At 43.6% G+C, this 26,598-nt stretch overlaps 1 protein-coding gene across 5 annotated transcripts in view; it reads left to right on the top strand.

Annotated features, from left to right (window-relative positions):
• LOC117513713 (glutamate receptor ionotropic, kainate 2) overlaps positions 1-26,598 on the top strand; it is a 1,177,061-nt gene that overhangs the window by 811,394 nt on the left and 339,069 nt on the right. For all 5 annotated transcript variants that reach the window (XM_034173955.1, XM_034173957.1, XM_034173956.1 and 2 more), the window contains exon 11: positions 9,881-10,087. In XM_034173955.1, the coding sequence (XP_034029846.1) occupies positions 9,881-10,087 (207 nt within the window). The remainder of the gene's footprint in view (positions 1-9,880; positions 10,088-26,598) is intronic.

The following is a 26,598-nucleotide window of genomic DNA, read 5'->3' as shown; positions in this document are numbered from 1 at the left end:
TTTATCATGTTGCCATATAAACATATGTTTACTGTATCTGTACATAGTGTGATTATGTGAGGAGTTCTGAAAACAGTCATGTCTGTTTAGAATTGAGCAGGTACTAGGTAGTATCAACAGGATAAAATGTATTCTGCATTTTACTTTTTCAGATGGGCATGTGCCAGAATTGGGCACTGCAGTCTCGTTTGAAGGTGGGCAATAAAGGGGTAAAATATGATGCATATAACATAATTTCTCTACTTCCGGGGGACAAACAAAGTGAAAATGCAAAGAAAAAGTGACGATGTGGTGGGAAAGTGGACATGTGTTGCCATTTGTTTATGACCCAGAGCTCAAACATGTCAAACACAACGTCTCCCATCTACCTCGTCTTTTCTTCTCCACTGGGAACCGAAAAAAGAAAAAAAAAACCTTTTTGTGACTCTTACAGTGATTGCAGCCAAAAGCAAAACAGTACACCATTTTTCCTTGTGAACTTATGCTATGTATATATTGTGCAACAGAGCTTAGGTCCCCGAAATTGGTCAAATCCCGCGATATCACGCAGGGTTCAAATGAAGCTGCGGTGCCCTATTGTCATGCAAGAAGTTACACAGTAAAATCAGCAGTGTTAAATTAACACTGACAGTGAACATATGGTCCCACTACTAACACGTTCAGTGTTAGTATTACACTGGTGATTTTACTGTGTAGTGTTTACTTCCAAAATAAAATAACCCAGTTTCAAGGCTCCCCATACGCCGTTACATTTATTTATTTATTTTTATTCGTATATTACCAAATCTCAATAAAGCTACCTCAAGGCGCTTCACACGAGTCAGGTCTAACCTTACCAACCACCTTGAGCAAGCACACAGCGACAGTGAAAAGGAAAAATTCCCTTTGGTGATAATGCAGAAGAAACTTTAAGCAGCCCAGTTGAGCAAGCAGGCCCTTTCTCCTTTTATTAATTATTTGCAAATGACAGGTTTTCTTCCTCCCTGGGTTCACTCGTGGATGTCACTAATATGAGCCAATTCTTTCCAGGGCAGGGCCTGTGTGGAGACCAAGTGGATCCTTACATGGCTTAAATAGATACATGTAACCTGCTGGTGGAGTATCATTAAGATGATATTCAACCTGAAACATTAACACAAACAGAAACATTAAAAGAGTCATCACGCCCTCCAGCCTGAACACAAAAAAGAAAAACTAACTCTCTTCAGCAGCACACGAGTGCACAAAATTTTCAATTTGAGGCAGTGGTGGGCACAGTTCCTAATTATCAAAGCTAATGTGTTCATTATCAGATTAGCTTTTCAGATAACTTTGAAAACCATCAGCGGAGTAATTATCTTCCAATAAATTTTAGACCGCTAACATATTTTTGCAGATGTGGTCAAGGGCGTAGGTTTGGTCTCAGCTTTGGTAGGGACAATACCACCCCCCCCGGCCCCCCTGCCCACCACCACCACCCCCTAACCCACTCATACCATTAGACGCACAAGTACAGCATAATACATAACATATGACGACATAATGCTGAATAATTTAACACTTTATTTACAATATTAAGCGTGTAGGCAAACAAACAAATAGCTTAAATAACAAAATTGCACCCAAAATCACGAATCTATTCGATAGGCCTACACCTGAGAGAACAAGACAACAAAAAAATACTTGTGGAGCTAACAAAAAAAAAAAAAGTTTTTGCAACCAAGATGTATAATCTATTCTCTTCATCAATAATGCAGTTGTAGGTATCTGGCAACCTAATTAAAAAAAAAAAAAAAAGGGATTTCCAATGATATATATGGTGTATTACGGTAAACGAAGCCTGTATAACGCAGAAGAAAAACACGGACGTTTCACACTAATGCGCCGCTGATTCTCATTACCGTAAGTTCTCATGTAAGCCCTCACTCTGAAAAATTTAACACTGACAGCAAGCCAAGAACCCGTGCTTTCCAACAGCATGCTATATGTTGCATATATTACGGTAAAGTGCGTTCAGTGACTTTTGAAACAAGGCAAAAGTATGAAAAAGAGCGCAAAACTGACAAAAAAGTACAGAGACAGACAACAAACATAAATGTAGTAATTTCTGAGGAAAATGCAGGATGTTAGTGTCATTTGTGAAGGTGTGTGTGGGTGTGCAGTTTATTTTAAGTGTGGCGCACAGCATTGTTCGCAAGCCCTCCACCCCGCCCTTCTTGTTTTTCTGCACCGGAGCAGTGTTGCCAGATATGAAATATGAAAGTATCGTACCAAAACCTCAAAATTATCGTATTTTGGGAGAAATGATCGTACACAAACAAAACGCATACAACGTAGCTATTTTAGTGTTTTTTTTTTTTTTTTAATTTCCAAAGAATTTTATGTCACATTTTTAAACAGTAATTATAGTAATGGGGAAACTAGAACGCACTACTAGAAAGATTTTTTTTTTTTCTGTGAAGGGACACAAACGTGTTAATTACCAGACTAGAAAGAGTCGAATTCAACCTCGAGGTGGCTGTCGTCATCCGATGCCATGGCCACTTGTGCAGATTTTGTTGAACACAGAAAAAATGTTGACACCTCCATAAGGAACTTGAACTTTTTTTATTTTTCTTGTATATCTCTTTGCTCTTGTGTTTTGTTCGTTTGTTGTTGCATTTGTTGAAATAAAGTTTCAAAAAAAAAAATATGTTGGTTGGGGAATCTTCCTGTCACGGCACAGATTGGATGGGAACTCATTACTTTGTATGAGAGGGGGCGGGCTTTCAAATGACGGTCGCCCAAAGCCAGCAGCAGCCCTGTGTGTGTTGTGTCTTTGATGCCGCCTGAGTGCAACGCCTGCAAAATGATTCTTGGGTGTCAGAGAGAGATGTGTGTTTGGGCAACAACTGAAATTATCGTACATTTTGGATTTTTTCCCATTATTGATCGTACATCGTACAGAGGGCAAAACTATCGTACAAATACGATAATTATTGTACATCTGGCAACACTGCACCGGAGCCACCCATCCTCTGCGCTCCGGGACCTCCCACTTTACAAATTAAGCACTGCCTGCCACGAGATGCACTTTGTTTACGTCCATGTGAGAAGAACGTGAGCCAATGAAATTGCAACATGGGTAACCCTGTCACTCTGGCACGTCGAAAACACAAAACGTGACGACTAAAATTATAGTATTGAGTTCGCAAAAAAATAGTGAATGATTTTGTTATATAAACAAAAATGCTAAATATTGGTAGGGACTATTTTGCCATCCCAAAATAATGGTTGTGACTTGTCCCTATGGTCCATATGCAAACCTACGCCCCTGGATGTGGTGAACAAAGCATTTATGAATTCTGAAATCAAAGATCTGAGTACCTACCTGTTAAATGTTCGTAGTAGATGTACAGTTCTATTCTCTGCAAACAGAGGAGAGCTGGTTCCAGGAGAAATACTAAGGGAGCTACGACCACTACCTTTGCACCCCCCCCCCACCAGGACTAAACTAAACCAACATTTTTAGGTTCCTTAGATGACCCCAAAACACAATCGGGATGTTCCTAAAAATAAAAACTGGCCTCTAGCCACCAAAATAGGTTTTTTTTCACTAAAACACCAATGATTTCTGTCATTATTAAGTCTGTTTGTTCCTACTATGTATTTCAATGATAAGGGTCTATTGGTGGCCATTTTGGACACCATTTTGAATCTTAAACCCATGAATGAATTTAGTTTAGGCACAAATGAGTTTGCTGTGACCTGCAACGGTCCCTCTGCAAGCAAAGGAGAACTAGTCACAGAAAACTGGAGGGGAGAAGAAAGAAGAAAACAATCATTTCTTTTGACCCCATACTAATTTGCTGACAATATCACTCAAGTCATCCAGAGGTATACAGTTTTAACGTATGGTTAAAATTTTAACCAAACTAATTTCGGTCAAGTTATTTAAATTAACGTCAAGTCTGAAGTTTTATAGTGTGGACATGTTGTGTCCGGGTACATTATGGGTAATCACCGTACATTCATTACAGAAGAAATGCATTTGAGACGCTCTGATCAGGCTCCACACGGACAACAGCATTAAACCCTTTGTATATTGTGCCTAAAACTCTTGTGAATATATTTTCTGGGTTTATAGATGTTGTTATTGTGTTTGTTTTATGTAAAAATGCCAGAAGAAGCTCAGGTTGCTTCTTCATTATTTTAAAATATAATCATTGTGACCTGCAATCACTTCTTGTTTGCTTTATGTCAAGCACTGTCTGTCATCTTGTTCCAGAGTTATATATATAAGATATCTGAAATTCAGTTTGCATTTATTAAATTCCACACAGTTTAAACCTAGCAGACATGGATTATATGGAATATTTGTTTGGGCAAGTTTTCACAGTCTCTACTGCCACCTACTGGCCAGTAGTGTTCATGGCAGTATGAGTGTCTGGATGCCAATAGATGGCGTGTTCTATTTATTTTGACCCCAGTTATATCAGACAGTTGTCTAACCACAACTTGACTCTTTGGCTCTTGCAAATTGCTTTTTTTTTCTTTTTTACAAATAAAAAAGGCATATTTTACAAAATCACATTTATATGTAAACACCAACACACACACACATCACATTAATGTGTTGGTTTTAACCACAACTAACCACAACTTGACTTTTTGGCTCTTGCAAATGGCTTTTTTTTTCTTTTTTACAAATAAAAAAGGCATATTTTACAAAAACACATTTCTATGTAAACACCAACACACACACACACCTCACATTAACGTGTTGGTTTTACATACAATGAATGAATCAAGCAATCAGTGTTAGCGGATGCTCATTTACCCATAATCCCTTTGGCATCTGTCTGTGTTTGTTACAAAACTTCAGAAATAGTGCATTACTTAAAATGAAAAGATATGTGTTATATTTTAACTTTGTACAAATAACAGAATTGACATTAATGGAGTTATTCTATCCAGATTAATTTGATGATTTTAAATCAAAACCATAAGTCAAAACTGCTTTATTTTCCAAGACCTCTGCATCACTGCAGCACTGCTGTATTCTGTTAAGGAATAATGGCTTGTTTTGTTTGTGTGTGGAATTGAGCTTTGCTCCTCTTTACTCCTTCACTGCTGCAAAATATGTAGTAAACAGAAGCTTCCAGCAGTGGGCAGGGTGCACAAAGACAGAAGTGCTGACTCATTGTTTAGGTATGTGGTCATCTTCAATGCTACCAGAAGTGATCGTGGTATTAAAACTCAAAATCAACTTGTTAGTAGTTCCATGTGTAACAGAAGCAATACTGAAAGTTATCAGTTAGCTGTAGCTTCTGATAAATTTTTGGGTGGTTTATCGGTTCAGCTTTATAAAAAATAACGTTTCAGTTAGCTGATTACCTGTTATTGTAGCTAACTTTTTGGTTTTCTGTGCCCACCACTGGTTTGAGGGAACACAACTTCAAGCGTTACAGGTGACTTGTCTTCATGTGGACTCTGTGAAGGAGTTTGTCTTTTATTTGTCCAGGGTTTTCATGTATCCCCTTGCGCGCCAGAGAGTCGCTGCAGTCAAAACAACATAGAGAATCCACATGATGACAATTGTAAATGAATATTATACGACAAAAATGTATGTTTGATGCTTTTCATCACGTTAATAAGAGACTGCTGCATGATACCCTGAAAACTTGCTAAAACAATTATAACGAATAATCTGTGTCTGCTACGTTTAATCTGCGTGGAATTTAATAAAGGCAAACTGAATTTCAGCCATATTATATGTATTAGTCTGGAACAAAGAGGATAAACAGTGTTGTAAAGAACAATAATCAAGAGCAAACTTCACTTTCCCCCAGAACGACATGATCAGGAAGCGATCGTAGCTCACAGCAGCTCCCATTGAAAATAACGGAGAGACAGCCTGTGATTCTCGCATGTTTACATAAAATAAACACAATAACAACATCTATAAACCCAAAGAATATATTCATGAGAGTTTTAGGCACAATCTAAAAATAGTTTCATGTTGCGATGTTAATGGTGTTGTCCGTGTGCAGCGGTTAAAGTGCAGCCCGATCAGAGCATCTCAGTGCAGTTCTCAATGTTACTGAGATCTCACAGCGCGGCGACCTCTCCGAGGTTTTGCGGGATTTGAAACCTGAAAAGGGCAGGTAGTGGGATTTGCATGTGAGATCTCAGCTGAAACAGCTGCACCGTACATGCATGGACTGATGGCCAGTGAATGAATTTTCACAAAAAGTGGTGGTTTCAAGAAGTTGTAATCATGTCTGATAGCACAAACTATTCAGCTGGTCTCTTTTGCCTGCTCTATGTGCATGGATTCTTGTTCTTAACTGAAAATGTCTCACTTCTTTACATGAAGGGTTCCAATCAAAATGGAAACCATTTGGAAGTGAATCACTGTGATCAGTGAATCCACGCATGCCTTTTACATGACTGTAAACTATAAACACTCAGATTATCTGAGTATTTGCATTTAATAAATACTCAGATTATCTATCTGAGATGCACCCGTTTATGTACATGTGACTCAGTGCAATCTGATGTTTTTTTTTTTTTTTGTCGTGTGGAAAACAGTTCCTGTTGACCGTAGACCCACATGTCATAGTCGACCGAATTGTGCTTGCAGCTAAAACGGCCACAGTAGTTGTGCCCAGAATCAATGAAGGATAGCAAAACAATCACTCCCAATTTCAATTTCAATTTATTTTAATTTATATTGTGCCAAATCACAACAAGGTTGCCTCAAGGCACAAGGCACACAAGCAAGGCCTAACCCCACCAACCCCCAGAGCAGCAGTGGCAAGGAAAACGCCCCCTCTGAGGAAGAAACCCCAAGCAGACCGGACCCAATGGGGTGACCCTCTGCTTGGGCCATGCTACAGACACAAATTACAAAACAATTCACAGAACGAACATACAGGAAATGTTGCCAGTGCACAGGCGGTTTCCGGAACAGGTACCACACCCATCTCTGGATGGAGCCGCACCTCGAACAGAGAGAAAAGAAAAAAGCAGAATCAAGCATCAGAAAGACAAATACAGTGTAATTTGTCAACATTAAGCAACAAGAAAACAGAAGGTGCTTTGCTTTCACCATTACCTCCCTCAGACCAGACTCAGGGACTGATGGATCATACAATTATGGAAGAACTCCTCATTCCATTGTTTCTGGCCAACAAAATCTAAAAAAAAAAAAAAAAAAAAAAAATCTCTAGCACAGGACAATCTTTTTATAGTCAGAGCACATCACAGATTTTACAAATGTGTCATTACCCCCAGTCACATGCTCCATCTATTCTTTGATTTGTGTTTTTCTTTCCCATTCTGTTGTATATTTCTTTGTGTTGTTACTTCTGAGGTGACATCCATGTGAAGGTGGTTGCCAGCAGGTGGCCACATGGAAGCTACTGTTAGCTTGCTAGCTGACACATGAAGGCATTAGGAGAGCAGGAGGTGCTGTGCAGTGAAGTAAACCTTTCTGCCTGATGACAAAAGACATTCTCCTGACACACGCTAGAGGCCTTGGCTTTTAGCACCATGGTTAGAATGCATGGCTCCCATGACTGTAAGTTTGAGCCTAGAGAGGCAGTCCAGGCTACACTATCTGATGCTTATGTGAAGCCAGCTGGTTTTCCATAATCCACTCTGTATCCGTTAACCCTCTGGGGCAGATGCCGTTGTATATGACAGCTAAGACCAAGCTTTAATAAATTATGAATAACTTTTTAATGATATGAGATAGAAAATTACTTTTTTTGGCTGAAAAGTTAACTCCGCAGATTTTCGAGCCAGCCATCGGCCATCTTTGTACTCCTCATAGAAGCTGTGTGATGACGTGCACAATGTGAGTGTCCAGTCGGAATTGGTTCACTGTCACATGGTTTTCCAAAATCCAATCGTAGGGCAGATTTACCCCACGTGAAAAGCCAAAGATCGTTTTCAGGAGTGATATGTTACTAGTTGGCCCATTTGAATAGCCCCCTGAGTGCTTCAATGAGTACATACTACTGGTCTTCAATGCACCCTGCACCATTACGCACAGCGATCAGTGAAAGCAGACGAGAGCCTCTGATGACAATCTCACATGCTCAAACAAAGAGTGTGTAACTATCAGGATTGCTCCACTAGTTTGCATGTGAATGATACTGTATAACTCTGTTGCTTTCTCAGCGTAAAGCACTGTTTACCATATCAATGGAGCGAGGGGGAGGGCCGCTCCTCAGACTATAAGGAGCCAAACATGACCAAAGTGTGAATGAAAGCTGCAGGAGCAGCACAGAACACTCCAAAACACAGAAGAAGTAGAACTTTGTGATGTAACCTTTGTGTAATAGCAGACAGAAATTGCTTTGAGATGGTACAAACAAAACGCATAGACCATTTTGTATATACTGTATTGTTCAAAATGTGTATTTGGGTTTATTGTTTGAACCTTTTTGTTGTAGTCTTTCACACAATTCCTCAAATTACCTTTATAAAGTGTCAAAACAGTTGTTTATTATAGTTTGCTGTGTGTTTTGAATAAACGTGTGTGGAAAATTATTTCCCACTTTATTTTTTCCTGTCTTATTTCTGATTGTAAACCTTTATTACACTTATAAAACACAACAAAAGCATATATATTATGAAAGCACAGGTTGTCCTGAAAAAAAGAGACATAAAACTTGATTACGGGATGCAGGGAGAGCTGTTAACAGCAATAATAAAACATTTATGCCAGGCGAGTGAACTGTCCAAAAAATGCCCTCGGACCCCAGAGGGTTAACAATGCCACAGGTGAGAAACACATCTACGGAACATTACATAGGGGCAATTCTGCAGTGCAGGACCCCCAAGACACCATTGATTGTATTTTATTTTATTTTTGATGCAGCTCATCACAATTAGTTCATCCCCATATATTTTAGTAATTTGGTGAGCTAGAAAATGATAGCATTTGTTATTTGTGTGTACTGGCTGATATGGAGTATGCTGTCACCAGCACAGGGAATGATTGGGTGGAAACGGCGATTCTATGCTGGATGCACTGAAAAACAGGCAGTTTGTTTGACTTGCCACTGCTAGCAAATACGACAAGCTGTTTTTGTTGTGTTCTGCCCCTCCTCACCACCACCACCGCCACAAAAAATATCACAAGGTCTGCATGCTGAAGAGCCTCAAACCATTGGAATGTGTCAAAGCTGTTAGCAACCTTTAATGATTTTTGTTTCAGTTATAGCACAGTTATACAATAAACAGCACCTGCTCTATGATATATTTTGGATTTATGTGACTGCAAGAGATGAGGGAGTGATAGAAATGAACGCACAGGCTAACAGAGACAGATGGCGCATGGAGCAGAGGCAGTGGGCAGGAAGCAGGAGGAGAAAATAGTGAAGCGTGGAGGAAAGAGAGGAGAAGGATGTGGTGGAGGAGAGAAAGGAGACGTGTAGTAGGCAGCAGGGAGAAAGGAAGTGGTTTGAAAGGAGTCATTAGTAATCTCTCCAGCTGTTTGTGTGAACAGAAGGGATGTGCCGGCGCTCACTCTCTCTTTTTGTGTCCGTCTATCAGCATCTCTTATCTTATTGACAAAGCATGTGGTGTCCTGAAAAACAGGCCCAAAGCCATCCTGCTGAGCCTGAGGGAAGCACAGAGTCATTGATATGGAGGATTATCTCTTATTATGGTCATGTCTGACTTTGCACCTAACCTAACTCGCATCACAGGATGGCAGACCGGCACAGTCGCACACAAACATGGCGTTTTACACGTGCTTCACTTGCTGAGCCAGTGTGTGTTTGGGAGTGTAGAGCACAAAAGTCTATCTGCCACATCAGACAGCCACTCAGATAGGCCTTATCAGCGGGTGAGAGACGACGAGCGCTGAAAAGACTCATCCCTCCTCCTCGTTTTCACCTGACAGGAGGAGCCGTATGTGATGTTCAAGAAGTCTGACAAGCCGCTGTATGGCAATGATCGCTTTGAAGGCTACTGCGTAGACCTGCTGAGAGAGCTGGCCAGCATACTGGGCTTCACCTACGAGGTCCGCCTGGTGGAAGATGGTCGGTACGGAGCCCAAGATGACAGCACAGGACAGTGGAATGGCATGGTCAAGGAGCTGATGGACCACGTGAGTCTAAATCATCATTGCTGCAGACAGTGCATGACCATGAGAATGTAAAATAATACAGGGTGGTGTGAAATAACAAAAAAATCAGACAGTTGTGCTACTACTTTTGACTTGATTTGAAGAGACATTAAAGCTGCTTCTACAGTTTTGTTCCATTTCCATTCAATACATTTTACGCCTGATCTGGATTATGTTCATCTAGTGTTACTGCAAACATGAGGTCACATGAAGTGGGAGGTACCTGTGCTCAAAGATGCACAGTGTCAGTCCTAGTTGCAAGCACTTTTGGTTGAATTTGCTTGAATTTATTAAATGGGTGCTCCAGATTTGAAATACTGTGGCTGTACAATTGTACATACAAATTGTCCAATTTGGAGGGTAATATAATAATACGGTGCATCTGGAAATTATTCACAGTGTTTCATGTTTTACACATTTTGTTATGTTACAGCTCTGTTCCAAAATGGATTAAATATATTTTTCCTCAAAATTCTACACGCAGTACCCCATAATGACAAAGTGAATAGGTTTTTTTTTTTTTTTTTTGCACATTTAAAGAAATCACATGTAAATAAGTATTCACAGCCTGTGCCATGAAGCTCAAAGTTAAGACCTCCAAGACAGGATTGTCTTGAGACACAAATCTGGAGAAGGTTACAGAAACATTTCTGCTCCTTTGCCTGAAGAAGCCACTCCTTAGTAAAAGGCACATGGCAGTCCACCTGGAGTTTGCCATACAGCAGCTGAAGGACTCTAAGACCACAAAAAAAAAAAAAAATTCTCTGGTCTGGTGAGACAAAGATTGAACTCTTTGGTGTGAATGCCAGGTGGCATGTTCGGAGGAAACCAGGCACCATCCCTACAGTGAAGCATAATGGTGGCAGCTTCATGCTGTGGGGATGTTTTTCAGCAGCAGGAACTGGGAGACTAGTCAGGATGAAAACATGCTCCAGAGTGCTCTTGACCTCAGGCTGTGGTGACAGTTCAATGTTTAACAGGACAATGACCCTAAGCACACAGTCAAGATATCAAAGGAGTGGCTTCAGGACAACTTTGTGAATGTTCTTGAGTGGCCCAGCCAGATCCCAGACATGAATCTGATTGAGCATGTCTGGAGAGATCTGAAAATGGCTGTATGCCAACACTCCCCATCTAACCCGATGGAGCTTGAGAGGTGCTGCAAAAGGAATGGGCAAAATTGCTCAAAGATAAGTGTGCCAAGTTTGTGACATCATATTCAAGAAGACTTGAGACTAATTGCTGCCAAAGGTGCATCAAAAAGAATTGAGCAATACTTATGTATGTGTGATTCTTTAAGAAAAAAATGAAAACATTTCAAAAATAACTTTTTTCGTGTTGTCATTATGGGGTGTTGGGAGTAGAATTTTGAGGGGAAAAAATGAATTTACTCCATTTTGGGATAAGGCTGTAACATAACAAAATATGGGAAATGTAACATGCTGTGAATACTTTCTGGATCGACTGAGAGATGCAAGCAGCTGTACATTCCTGGTGGTGGAATGGATCAATCAATCAATCAATTTTTTTATATAGCGCCAAATCACAACAAACAGTTGCCCCAAGGCGCTTTATATTGTAAGGCAAGGCCATACAATAATTATGTAAAACCACAACGGTCAAAACGACCCCCTGTGAGCAAGCACTTGGCTACAGTGGGAAGGAAAAACTCCCTTTTAACAGGAAGAAACCTCCAGCAGAACCAGGCTCAGGGAGGGGCAGTCTTCTGCTGGGACTGGTTGGGGCTGAGGGAGAGAACCAGGAAAAAGACATGCTGTGGAGGGGAGCAGAGATCGATCACTAATGATTAAATGCAGAGTGGTGCATACAGAGCAAAAAGAGAAAGAAACAGTGCATCATGGGAACCCCCCAGCAGTCTACGTCTATAGCAGCATAACTAAGGGATGATTCAGGGTCACCTGATCCAGCCCTAACTATAAGCTTTAGCAAAAAGGAAAGTTTTAAGCCTAATCTTAAAAGTAGAGAGGGTGTCTGTCTCCCTGATCTGAATTGGGAGCTGGTTCCACAGGAGAGGAGCCTGAAAGCTGAAGGCTCTGCCTCCCATTCTACTCTTACAAACCCTAGGAACTACAAGTAAGCCTGTAGTCTGAGAGCGAAGCGCTCTATTGGGGTGATATGGTACTACGAGGTCCCTAAGATAAGATGGGACCTGATTATTCAAAACCTTATAAGTAAGAAGAAGAATTTTAAATTCTATTCTAGAATTAACAGGAAGCCAATGAAGAGAGGCCAATATGGGTGAGATATGCTCTCTCCTTCTAGTCCCTGTCAGTACTCTAGCTGCAGCATTTTGAATTAACTGAAGGCTTTTTAGGGAACTTTTAGGACAACCTGATAATAATGAATTACAATAGTCCAGCCTAGAGGAAATAAATGCATGAATTAGTTTTTCAGCATCACTCTGAGACAAGACCTTTCTGATTTTAGAGATATTGCGTAAATGCAAAAAAGCAGTCCTACATATTTGTTTAATATGCGCTTTGAATGACATATCCTGATCAAAAATGACTCCAAGATTTCTCACAGTATTACTAGAGGTCAGGGTAATGCCATCCAGAGTAAGGATCTGGTTAGACACCATGTTTCTAAGATTTGTGGGGCCAAGTACAATAACTTCAGTTTTATCTGAGTTTAAAAGCAGGAAATTAGAGGTCATCCATGTCTTTATGTCTGTAAGACAATCCTGCAGTTTAGCTAATTGGTGTGTGTCCTCTGGCTTCATGGATAGATAAAGCTGGGTATCATCTGCGTAACAATGAAAATTTAAGCAATACCGTCTAATAATACTGCCTAAGGGAAGCGTGTATAAAGTGAATAAAATTGGTCCTAGCACAGAACCTTGTGGAACTCCATAATTAACTTTAGTCTGTGAAGAAGATTCCCCATTTACATGAACAAATTGTAATCTATTAGACAAATATGATTCAAACCACCGCAGCGCAGTGCCTTTAATACCTATGGCATGCTCTAATCTCTGTAATAAAATTGTATGGTCAACAGTATCAAAAGCAGCACTGAGGTCTAACAGAACAAGCACAGAGATGAGTCCACTGTCCGAGGCCATAAGAAGATCATTTGTAACCTTCACTAATGCTGTTTCTGTACTATGATGAATTCTAAAACCTGACTGAAACTCTTCAAATAGACCATTCCTCTGCAGATGATCAGTTAGCTGTTTTACAACTACACTTTCAAGAATTTTTGAGAGAAAAGGAAGGTTGGAGATTGGCCTATAATTAGCTAAGATAGCTGGGTCAAGTGATGGCTTTTTAAGTAATGGTTTAATTACTGCCACTTTAAAAGCCTGTGGTACATAGCCAACTAACAAAGATAGATTGATCATATTTAAGATCGAAGCATTAAATAATGGTAGGGCTTCCTTGAGCAGCCTGGTAGGAATGGGGTCTAATAAACATGTTGATGGTTTGGATGAAGTTACTAATGAAAATAACTCAGACAGAACAATCTGAGAGAAAGAGTCTAACCAAATACCGGCATCACTGAAAGCAGCCAAAGATAACGATACGTCTTTGGGATGGTTATGAGTAATTTTTTCTCTAATAGTTAAAATTTTGTTAGCAAAGAAAGTCATGAAGTCATTACTAGTTAATGTTATTGGAATACTCAGCTCAATAGAGCTCTGACTCTTTGTCAGCCTGGCTACAGTGCTGAAAAGAAACCTGGGGTTGTTCTTATTTTCTTCAATTAGTGATGAGTAGAAAGATGTCCTAACTTTACGGAGGGCTTTTTTTATAGAGCAACAGACTCTTTTTCCAGGCTAAGTGAAGATCTTCTAAATTAGTGAGACGCCATTTCCTCTCCAACTTACGGGTTATCTGCTTTAAGCTACGAGTTTGTGAGTTATACCACGGAGTCAGACACTTCTGATTTAAAGCTCTCTTTTTCAGAGGAGCTACAGCATCCAAAGTTGTCTTCAATGAGGATGTAAAACTACTGACGAGATACTCTATCTCCCTTACAAAGTTTAGGTAGCTACTCTGCACTGTGTTGGTATATGGCATTAGAGAACATAAAGAAGGAATCATATCCTTAAACCTAGTTACAGCGCTTTCTGAAAGACTTCTAGTGTAATTAAACTTATACCCCACTGCTGGGTAGTCCATCAGAGTAAATGTAAATGTTATTAAGAAATGATCAGACAGAAGGGAGTTTTCAGGGAATACTGTTAAGTCTTCTATTTCCATACCATAAGTCAGAACAAGATCTAAGATATGATTAAAGTGGTGGGTGGACTCATTTACTTTTTGAGCAAAGCCAATAGAGTCTAATAATAGATTAAATGCAGTGTTGAGGCTGCCTTACAATATAAAGCGCCTTGGGGCAACTGTTTGTTGTGATTTGGCGCTATATAAAAAAAAAATTGATTGATTGATTGATTCTCAGCATCTGTGTGGATGTTAAAATCGCCCACTATAATTATCTTATCTGAGCTAAGCACTAAGTCAGACAAAAGGTCTGAAAATTCACAGAGAAACTCACAGTAACGACCAGGTGGACGATAGATAATAACAAATAAAACTGGTTTTTGGGACTTCCAATTTGGATGGACAAGACTAAGAGACAAGCTTTCAAATGAATTAAAGCTCTGTCTGGGTTTTTGATTAATTAATAAGCTGGAATGGAAGATTGCTGCTAATCCTCCGCCCCGGCCCGTGCTACGAGCATTCTGACAGTTAGTGTGACTCGGGGGTGTTGACTCATTTAAACTAACATATTCATCCTGCTGTAACCAGGTTTCTGTTAGGCAGAATAAATCAATATGTTGATCAATTATTATATCATTTACCAACAGGGACTTAGAAGAGAGAGACCTAATGTTTAATAGACCACATTTAACTGTTTTAGTCTGTGGTGCAGTTGAAGGTGCTATATTATTTTTTCTTTTTGAATTTTTATGCTTAAATAGATTTTTGCTGGTTATTGGTGGTCTGGGAGCAGGCACCGTCTCTACGGGGATGGGGTAATGAGGGGATGGCAGGGGGAGAGAAGCTGCAGAGAGGTGTGTAAGCCTACAACTCTGCAAAGCTTTGTCCGGCATTGGTGTAAGTGTGTGGAAAGGCAAAATGACTACATTGAAAAGTAATGAGACTGCTTGATAGAGAACATTAAACGGTTTAAGCAGACTTTCAATTCATGTGAGTATTTTGTTTGTTATTGAATTAATCGCATAGTCAACAGAACTTTTCAGTTAACCCTTGCAAAAATCACTGCAGGTTTTTCCACATTTACCAACATTTTCTGAATGTTTAACCACATTTATTTCCCACAACTCTGACAAATATTAATGATAACTCGGAGGTCACAGATTCCATATTATGGGAGGCTTTTAAGGTCATAATCAGAGGGCATATAATTTCTTTTGAAATTGCTAGGATAAAAGAAAAGAAAAAAAAAGCCCTCTGGAAATTGAAAAAGAGCTAACACATTTGGAAACTACTTATAAAGCTTCTTTAAGACCTACACTAGAAAATATTCTTAAATTTAAGTATGAATACAATACTACTTTATCTGATCAGATGCAAGACCAACTGTTTAAATTAAAACGTAAATATTTTGAAATGGGGGACAAACCCCAGAAATTATTAGCCTGGCTCGACAGTTGAGGGGTTTGCAGGCCAGTAGGCTCATACAAGAATTTAGATCTAGATCTGGAAAAGCAGTGGTGGGCACAGTTCAGCTGATCCGGTAAAAGATAATTATGGAAGCTAATATTTTTTCTAGCAGATTAGCTTTTAAGATAAGTTTTAAAACCATCATTGGACCAATTATCTTCCGATAAATTTCATTCTGATAACTTTCAGTCTGATAACATTTTTTTTTGCTGTTAAACTGAGCAAGGTTTAATGGTCAAAAAACATTTGTAAACCCTAAAATCAAACATTTTAGTCCATCTGTTGTGTGTTTGTAGCAAACTGGTTGCCTGTCACTTGCTGATGACATCATCATTAAGCGCAAAACATGATTGGCCGGTCAACACAGGGAGCATTGTGGGTAATATAGTTCATGATCACTTTGGATGTTACAGTGAGTGAGTCCGCTCGACACAAAAACAAAACAGACTAATTTTTAATGTTATTTTATTTTATTTCCTTGTGGCTATAATTTAATTGCCAAGACTCGGTGGGGGAGAGGCGCTCTCAGGGCACACCTGTGTGTATAGAGGGACTTTTCTTCATGTTTAGACACTGTTTTGGATTTAAAAAAAAGGACACTTTATGTGGGTTATTTATTCAGATGAATCCCACTGAAACTAACAGGTAAGAATTTATATTTACTACGTGTCTTTTACTCTACCAATCAATGCACTAATAGATGTATTTCGGTTGTTTAAGCTGCAGGGTTTAAAGCATGTGAAAAAAGCAGCAGCTTTTTAGCTCATAAATGACGGTGTATCTAATACCGAGATAACCTGTGACTTCTAATTGTTTTGTGTTGGGGGGTTTGGCTGGACATTTTGGTGTTGTTTTCTTTTCTTTGCTCTCCAGGTGGTATGCAAACTGTTTTTTTGTCTGTGGAGAAGGTGCTGGCAGAAGAGTCCTTCACCCTCATCAGCATTATTGGCTGCACTTGTGGAGGATGTTCACGTGCAGTCCTAATGACTTGCAGCACCTGTGGATGATGCTCACGTGCAAACTTAAAGACTTTCAGCTGAAGCAGATAATGAGATGGCATTCTGCATTTAAGCCATGAGTGATTCGAGCAGAATTGCCGGGAACTCGACCTTGTGACGTTCGGTTGTGAGACGCTGAGGACCACGCCTGGGTTTGACACATCGTGCCTGTGAAGGAGGACGGGTGAGGGACACATGCTGTCAGCACACATCAGAGGTGATGATTGTCTGAATAAGTGTTAACAGTAATTTGATATTTTGTTACGCAGTATATTTGAACATTGATGAGAATTGTGCAGCTCGCTTCTCACTGCCGTGGTGTACGGAATGATGATCCTCCACCTGTTGTGAGAGGCTGCTCATTTACATAAAGCTTAAATTCAGACCTGAATGTGTTGCTGATAATGTGTGCCTTTGAAGGATATTTGTTGTAGCTGTTGACTTACCTCACCTTTTCCATCCTTCACAGAGTCAGTTTGTCGTGTCCACCTGGGGGGTGTTCGGCGTGAGTCTGGGTCCAGAAGCGTCGGGCTTCGATCCATTTGGGCGCTGGAGAGCGCGCCGTCCTTCACCTCGCCAGACAAACGCACATTTATGTTGTACACAATTATTGCACAAAAGGGAAATAAATTTGTTTTGTTTTTGGAACCGCTTTCTGGTTATTTTAGCGCTGGGTTCAGTCAGACGCTGGTCCGCTCCTCAACTCGTGTCTGCACATAACACTAATACTGTGTTTTACTGCTTTTGAAAGATGATGACAGTGTTTGGGGTTTTATTTTTCTTCATTCATTTTTTGTGTGTTCTTATGTGTTTGTGATCCTTGAATTTAGCCAGCAGCAAAAAGTGAAAGTGAAACTGGTTTATCAGAAGCCGACAGTGTAATCTGATGTGGCCACGTCCGAATCAATACTAAAAGTTATCGGTAATCGGTTATCAAGATACATTTTTTTAGCAGTTTATCGGTTTAGCGTCATAAAAGATAACCTTTCAGTTTTCGGATTAATGGTTCTCGAAGCTAACTTTTTGGTTAGCTGTGCCCACCACTGTGGGAAAGATTCTGCATCTTATAGACCAATTGCACTGTTGAATTCTGATTTTTTTTTTTGAAGGTTTTCACAAATAGATTAAACAAATACATTGCTTCTATTATTCATGCAGATCAAGCTGGTTTTATTCCTAATTGATTTTCCTTCTTCAATGTCAGAAGGCTAATTCATTTACTACATCACAATTATGATAAGGATCAAAAGGCTGCTGCTCTTTGCTTAGATGCAGAGAAGGCATTTGATCAGTTGGAATGACCATATATGTGGAAGGTGTAGAGGAATTTGGATTTGGCTCTCGGTTTGTACCATGGATTAAAACAATATATGCCTACCCATCTCCTTCTAGTTTAACAAATCTTAAAAAATCAGCTCCATTTTTTTACAGAGGAACCCGTCAGGCTTGTCTCCTTAGTCCTTTGCTTTTTGCAATTGCTATGAGCCACTTGCTATTAGTATAAGACAACACTCCTTTCTTACACCTATACGGCTCGGTAATGTGGACCCCCACATTTCCTTGTATGCAGATGATGTGGTAATATTTTTTTCACAGTCTGACCAGTCTATCCACATTTAGTTGGACCTTATTGTTGTGTGGGCCGCTGAAGAGGAGGTACTGCTGGCCCACCACCACCAGATGGCGCCCTGCTTGGAGTGCGGGCTTCAAGCACGAGAGGGCGTCGGAACTACTGGAGTGACAGCTGTCACACAACATCAACACCAGCTGTCACTCATCAACTTCATCCTCCATTAAAGCCGGACTGCAACTCCACCTCCCCGCCGAGAAATCAGCTACTGTTCAGGTAATCGTTCTCTGCTGTAATTTTCTGAGTGTTTGAACATTGTTCTGTGTGCAGCCATTTTTCCTGTGGATACAGTCTGAAGCTGGATTGGTGGATTCTGTGAGCGCGACGTCTTCGCCTCTCACTTTTTCCAGGGAAGAGACTGACAGGAGCTGCACGGGTGATTCTGTATCTGGAGGTGGAGGTATTCCCTCCTGGAGGAATCAAACACCGTAAGATTGCTGGGTGTGTGTTCACACACCCACCAATAACTGTTTCTGTTTCTGCCAGCAGTACCGGGTCGGACTGCTGAAGACAGTGGCCACCTGGGGCGCAGGGCTTGGCGGCTCCAGTGTTCTTCAGATCCGTTGGTGGTGGAGGCTGTGTGGGATCCGGTTCTTCTCTCGCCAGACGTCTTCTATCTTCGAGCCTGCCCACACGTCACCTTGTGTATAATTGACAATCCACAATATTGTTATTGTCTGTATTTCGTTGTGCGATTCACAACATTAAATTGTTACTTTTTGGCTTATCCATTGTCCGTTCATTAACGCCCCCTGTTGTGGGTCCGTGTCACGACACCTTCCCAACAGGATTTCTCGGCCAGCGTCATGGATCCCGAGGGGCGTCAACCAGAGCTTGAACAGCCAATGGAAGAGCGAGGTGCATAGGCGCCAGCAGGAGGCGTGTTAGGTGAGCTGCAGCAAATTTTAACCGCTTTCACTGCTCGGTTGGATTTGGTAACCGAGCAGAATGTTATTCTCAGTCGGAGGATGGAGGCTCTCACCGCCAGGGTGGAGGCACGCGATCAAAGTGCTGCTGCAGCACCTCCTCCTGCTGGTCCCATGTCAGACACAGACGTTCCACTGGTCGTTCAACGACCCCCCCCCCCCCACCCCACCGTCCCCTGAAGCATACATAAACCCTCCGGAGACATACGGAGGTTGTGTCGAGACGTGCGCGGACTTCCTAATGCAGTGTTCGCTCGTCTTTGCACAGCGTCCCGTCATGTACGCATCAGACGCTAGCCGGGTGGCTTATGTCATTAATCTGCTTCGAGGAGAGGCACGCGCCTGGGCTACGGCGCTCTGGGAGCAGAACTCACGGCTCCTAACATCATACGCTGGGTTTGTAAGGGAGTTCAAACAGGTTTTTGATCATCCCAACAGAGGCGAGACTGCTTCGAGCGTGCTACTGTCAATGAGACAGGGGCGCCGGAGTGCAGCCGAGTATGCAGTCGACTTCCGCATCGCGGCTGCGAGGTCCGGCTGGAATACCATTGCACTCCGCGCCGCCTTCGTAAACGGACTGTCTCCGGTCCTGAAGGAGCATCTGCTGGCTAAGGAGGAACCGCAGGATTTTGACGGGCTTGTCGACCTGGTTATACGCTTAGACAACCGCTTAGAGGAACACCGTCGGGAGCAGGGCGGGGGGCGTGACCGGGCACGAGCCGTCCCTCTTCCTTCCGGGTCCGAAAGGGTGCTGTCGTCCCCACGCTCCACAGCCAGAGGGCCCCGTGTGGCAACATCTCCCCCTGCTGACGAAGCTATGGACACGAGCAGGGCCAAAGTGAAACCAAATGACAGACAAAGGAGGCTGGCCCGCGGGGAGTGTTTTTCCTGTGGCTCTAGCAGTCATATACAGAGGAACTGCCCCAAACAGTCAAACTACAACGCCCGTCCTTAGGAACTGGGCTAAGGGTGGGCCATAACATGCACGCGGGGAAGCCCCGTAGATCCGTCACGAATCCCAGTCACGATCCTCAGTGAGGAGTTAACCCTTCACGCCACAGCACTTGTAGACACGGGGTCGGAAGGGAATCTGCTGGACAGCAGATGGGCAAAGGAAGTAGGGCTCCCTCTGGTGGCTCTGCCTTCACCTTTGAAGGTACGGGCACTAGATGGCACCCTTCTTCCATTAATCACACACCAGACACAGCCCGTGACATTGGTTGTATCTGGGAATCGCAGGGAGGAGATTGTCTTTTATGTAACACCTTCTACGTCCTGAGTGATTTTGGGTTTTCCATGGGTGTTAAAACACAATCCCCGGATTGATTGGCCATCTGGGGTTGTGACGCAGTGGCGCGAAACCTGCCACCGGGAATGTTTAGGATCCTCGGTTCCACCCGGTGTGACAACTAAAGAGGAGGTCAAAGTCCCCCCCAATCTGACGGCGGTGCCGGAGGAGTACCACGATCTTGCTGACGCCTTCAGCAAAGATCTGGCACTCGCCCTTCCCCCGCACCGACCGTATGATTGCGCCATCGATTTGAACCCGGGCGCTGAGTATCCGTCCAGCAGGCTGTACAACCTCTCACGTCCGGAATGCGAATCAATGGAGACCTACATCCGGGACTCCTTACCTGCCGGGTTGATCCGGAACTCCACCTCCCCGATGGGCGCAGGTTTCTTTTTTGTGGGTAAGAAGGACGGCGGACTCCGTCCATGCATCGATTACAGAGGGCTGAACGAGATTACGGTTCGCAATCGATACCCATTACCTCTGTTGGATTCGGTGTTCACGCCCCTGCATGGAGCCCAAATATTCACCAAACTCGATCTTAGGAATGCGTACCACCTGGTTCGGATCCGGAAGGGAGATGAGTGGAAGACGGCATTTAACACCCCCTTAGGTCACTTTGAGTACCTGGTCATGCCGTTTGGCCTCACAAAAGCCCCCGCGACGTTCCAAGCGTTGGTTAATGACGTCTTGCGGGACTTCCTGCATCATTTTGTCTTCGTATATCTAGACGACATACTCATCTTTTCTCCGGACCCTGAGACTCATGTCCAGCATGTACGTCGGGTCCTGCAGCGGTTGTTGGAGAACCGGCTGTTTGTGAAGGGCGAGAAGTGCGAGTTCCACCGCACTTCTTTGTCCTTCCTGGGGTTCATCATCTCCTCCAACTCCGTCGCCCCTGATCCGGCCAAGGTTGCGGCGGTGAGAGATTGGCCCCAGCCAACAAGCCGTAGGAAGCTGCAACAGTTCCTCGGCTTTGCAAATTTCTACAGGAGGTTCATTAAGGGCTACAGTCAGGTTGTTAGACCCCTGACAGCCCTGACCTCCACTAAGGTCCCCTTCAACTGGTTGGATCGGTGCGAAGCCGTGTTTAGGGAGTTGAAACGCCGGTTCTCGTCTGCACCAGTTCTGGTGCAGCCTGATCCTAATGGCCAGTTCACAGTGGAAGTGGATGCCTCTGACTCAGGGACAGGAGCCGTGCTGTCCCAGAGCAGGGAGTCCGATAAGGTTCTCCACCCTTGTGCCTATTTTTCCTGCAGGTTGACCCCGGCTGAGAGGAATTATGATGTTGGCAATCAAGAACTCCTGGCGGTGAAGGAGGCTCTTGAAGAGTGGAGACACCTGTTGGAGGGAGCGACGGTGCCCTTCACGGATTTCACGGACCATCGGAACCTGGAGTACATCCGGACCGCCAAGCAGCTGAACCCTAGGCAAGCCCGCTGGTCACTGTTCTTCGGGCGCTTTGACTTCCAGATTACATACCGCCCCGGGACCAAGAACCAATGATCAGATGCCCTGTCCCGGGTGCACGAAGAGGAAGCCAAGGTTGAGTTGTCGGACCCAACAGAGACCATCATCCCCGAGTCCACTGTCATAGCCACCCTCACCTGGGACGTGGAGAAGACTGTCCGGGAGGCCCTGACATGGAACCAGGACCCGGGGACCGGCCCGAGGAACAAACTGTACGTCCCACCAGAGGCCAGGGCTGCGGTTTTGGACTTCTGTCATGGTTCCAAGCTCTCCTGTCATCCTGGGGTGCGCAGAACCATGGCAGTGGTCCAGCAGCGCTTCTGGTGGGCGTCTATGGAGGCCGACGTCCGGGATTACGTCCAGGCCTGTACCACCTGTGCCAGGGGCAAGGCCGACCACAAGAGGACTTCGGGACTCCTCCAGCCCCTACCAGTGCCTCACCGCCCCTGGTCCCACATCGGCCTGGACTTTGTCACGGGCCTCCCGCCGTCCCAGGGCAACACCACCATCCTCACGATAGTGGACCGGTTCTCCAAGGCAGCCCACTTTGTGGCCCTCCCGAAGCTCACTACGGCCCAGGAGACAGAAGACCTCCTGGTCCACCACGTCGTGCGTCTGCATGGGATACCAGCGGACATCATCTCGGATCGTGGTCCTCAGTTCTCCTCCCAGGTTTGGAGGAGCTTCTGCAGGGAACTGGGGGCCACCGTGAGTCTCTCGTCCGGGTATCACCCTCAGACAAACGGACAGGCAGAGCGGGCTAACCAGGAGCTGGAGCAGGCCCTCCGCTGCGTAACCTCCATGCACCCGACGGCCTGGAGCGCCCATCTGGCCTGGATCGAGTATGCCCACAACAGCCAAGTGTCGTCTGCCACCGGCCTCTCCCCGTTTGAGGTGTGTTTGGGGTACCAGCCCCCATTGTTCCCGCTTGGGGAGGGAGAGGTCGGTGTGCCCTCGGTCCAGGCCCACATCAGGAGGTGCCGCCAGGTGTGGCGGACCGCCCGTTCTGCCCTGTTGAAGGCCCGGACGAGGGCCAAGGCCCATGCAGACCGCCAGCGTTCCCCGGCCCCTGCATACCAGCCCGGGCAGGAGGTGTGGTTATCGACCAAGGACATCCCGCTGCAAGTGGAGTCACAAAAACTCAAGGACCGGTTCATCGGACCATTTCCCATCCTCAAGGTCCTCAGTCCGGCCGGAGTGAAGCTAAAGCTGCCAGCTTCACTGCGGATCCACCCGGTTTTCCACGTGTCACGTCTCAAACCCCATCACACCTCACCACTCTGCACCCCTGGACCTGCACCGCCTCCTGCCCGGATCATCGACGGGGAGCCGGCATGGACCGTGCGTCGGCTCCTGGACGTCCGTCGTAAGGGTCGGGGGTTCCAGTATCTGGTGGACTGGGAGGGGTATGGACCCGAAGAACGCTCCTGGGTGAAGAGGAGCTTCATCCTGGACCCGGCCCTCCTGGCCGATTTCTACAGCCGTCAGGAGGCGCCCATTGAGGGGGGGATCCAGTTGTGTGGGCCGCTGAAGAGGAGGTACTGCTGGACCACCACCACCAGATGGCGCCCTGCTTGGAGTGCGGGCTTCAAGCACGAGAGGGCGTCGGAACTACTGGAGTGACAGCTGTCACACATCATCAACACCAGCTGTCACTCATCAACTTCATCCTCCATAAAAGCCGGACTGCAACTCCACCTCCCTGCCGAGAAATCAGCTACCGTTCAGGTAATCGTTCTCTGCTGTAATTTTCTGAGTGTTTGAACATTGTTCTGTGTGCAGCCATTTTTCCTGTGGATACAGTCTGAAGCTGGATTGGTGGATTGTGTGAGCGCGACGTCTTCGCCTCTCACTCCTTCCAGGGAAGAGACTGACAGGAGCTGCACGGGTGATTCTGTATCTGGAGGTGGAGGTTTTCCCTCCTGGAGGAATCAAACACCGTAAGATTGCTGGGTGTGTGTTCACACACCCACCACTAACTGTTTCTGTTTCTGCCAGCAGTACCGGGTCTGACTGCTGAAGACAGTGGCCACCTGGGGCGCAGGGCTTGGCGGCTCCGGTGTTCTTCAGATCCGTTGGTGGTGGAGGCTGTGTGGGATCCGGTTCTTCTCTCGCCAGACGTCTTCTATCTTCGAGCCTGCCCACACGTCACCTTGTGTATAATTGACAATTCACAATATTGTTATTGTCCGTATTTCGTTGTGCGATTCACAACATTAAATTGTTACTTTTTGGCTTATCCATTGTCCGTTCATTAACGCCCGCTGTTGTGGGTCCGTGTCACGACACCTTCCCAACACTTATAAAGTAATTTGGTGTTATTTCTGGATATACTATTAATTGGCAAAGGAGTAAATTTATGTCTTTTGGACCTTGATGCTAAGTTTTTGGGTAATCTTCCTTTTAAAGTCACGGAAAGACTTAAGTACTGAACCTTGGGGTGGTTTTACAAAAAGACCATAGGTTCAATTTTAAACCAAATTTTCTTGAAAAACTGGACAGGCTGAAAGGGGGCATTGATAAATGGCGCACCCTTCCTCTTTCCTTGGTGGGTTGCATAAATGCTATTAAAATGATACTGCAGAGATTTCTTTATTTCAAAATCTTCCTATCTTTTTGACAGTCATTTTTCAAATCAATAGAGTCAGTGCTCATGCCTTTTATCTGGGGTTTTAAAGCCCATAGGATTTCAAAAACTCATTTATACAAACCAAAAGAGATGGGAGGATTCGGGCTACCTTGTTTTCAGCATTATTACTGGGCTGTAAATTTAAGGGCTCTTATTTACTGGCAGGAATATTATAACTTGCTCCTGTTCTATTAATGCTATCTGTTAATTCAATTTAAGGTGATGCACAGGCTACATTACTTGAAAGTTAAATTAAATAGAATTTATCCTTCTATTTCTCTCTTGTGTGACTGGTGTGGATTGCTGAGGGCTCCCTGGCCCATCTTTTTTGGACCGGTCCAAAATTGCTTAAATTTTGGTGTGAAATATTTAAGTGGTCCTCTCATTGTGTGTTTCGTCCTGATCCAGAGACAGCGCTGTTTGGATACTCTTTGTCCTTACAAAATGACAGCCTCTCGGTGCAGAATAGTATTATGTATGGAATGGTAATTGCTAAGAGACTGATTTTAAGACTCTGGAAATCGGACATTGTGGCCAAGTTTAAAGTGCGGATAAAGGAACTGAGGAATTTACTGCATATGGAGAAAATCCAATATGGAGTGATGGACAGTCTTAAGAAATTTTACATTATATACAACCCGAATTCCACTGAAGTTGGGACGTTGTGTAAAATGTAAATAAAAACAGAATACAATGATTTGCAAATCCTCTTCAACCTATATTCAATTGAATACACCACAAAGACAAGATATTTAATTTTCAAAGTGATAAACTTTATTGTTTTTGTGCAAATATTTGCTCATTTTGAAATGGATGCCTGCAACACGTTTCAAAAAAATTGGGACGGGGCAACACAAGACTGGGAAGGTTGATGAATGCTCAAAGAACACCTGTTTGGAACATTTAACAGGTGAACAGGTTAATTGGATACAGGTGAATGTCATGATTGGGTATAAAAGGAGTATCCCAAAAGGCTCTGCCATTCACAAGCAAAGATGGGGTGAGGATCACCGCTTTGTGAAAAACTGCATGAAAAATATTCCAACAGTTTAAGACCAATGTTTCTCAATGTTCAATTGCAAGGAATTTAGGGATTCCATCATCTACAGTCCATAATATAATCAGAAGATTCAGAGAATCTGAAGAACTTCTGACAAGTAAGCGGCAAGGCCAAAAGCTAACACTGAATGCCCGTGACCTTCAATCCGTCAGGTGGCACTGCATTAAAAACCGACATCACTGTGTAAAGATCTTACTGTGTGGGCTCAAGAGCACTTCAGAAAACCATTGTCAGTTAACACAGTTTGTTGCTACATCTACATGTGCAAGTTAAAACTCTACCAACGAAAGCTATACATCACCAACATCCAGAAACGCCGCTGCCTTCTCTGGGCCCAAACTTATTTGAAATGGACAGACATAAAGTGGAAACGTGTGCTGTGGTCTGATGAGTTCACATTTCAAATTGTTTATGAAATCATGGATGTCGTGTCCTCTGGACAAAGAGGAAAAAGACCATCCAGATTGTTACTAGTGCTAAGTTCAAAAGCCAACATCTGTGATGGTATGGGGGTGTGCTAGTGCCCATGGTATGGGTAACTTACACATCTGTGATGGCACATCAATGCTGAAAGGTACATCCAGGTTTTCAAGCAACACATGCTGCCATCCAAGCAATGTGTTTTTCAGGGACGTCCCTGCTTATTTCAGCGAGACAATGCCAAGCCACATTCTGCGGGTACTAGACTGGCCTGCCTGCAGTCCAGATCTGTCGCCCATTGAAAATGTGTGGCGCATTACCAAGTGCAAAATACAACAATGGAGACCCCAGACTGTTGAACAACTAAGTTGTACATCAAGCAAGAATGAGAAAGAATTCCACCTACAAAGCTTCA

This window comes from Thalassophryne amazonica, chromosome 7 (assembly GCF_902500255.1).
Source record: "Thalassophryne amazonica chromosome 7, fThaAma1.1, whole genome shotgun sequence".
In the NCBI taxonomy this organism is placed as follows: Eukaryota; Metazoa; Chordata; class Actinopteri; order Batrachoidiformes; family Batrachoididae; genus Thalassophryne; species Thalassophryne amazonica.
This window is presented reverse-complemented; position numbering and strand designations above follow the sequence as displayed.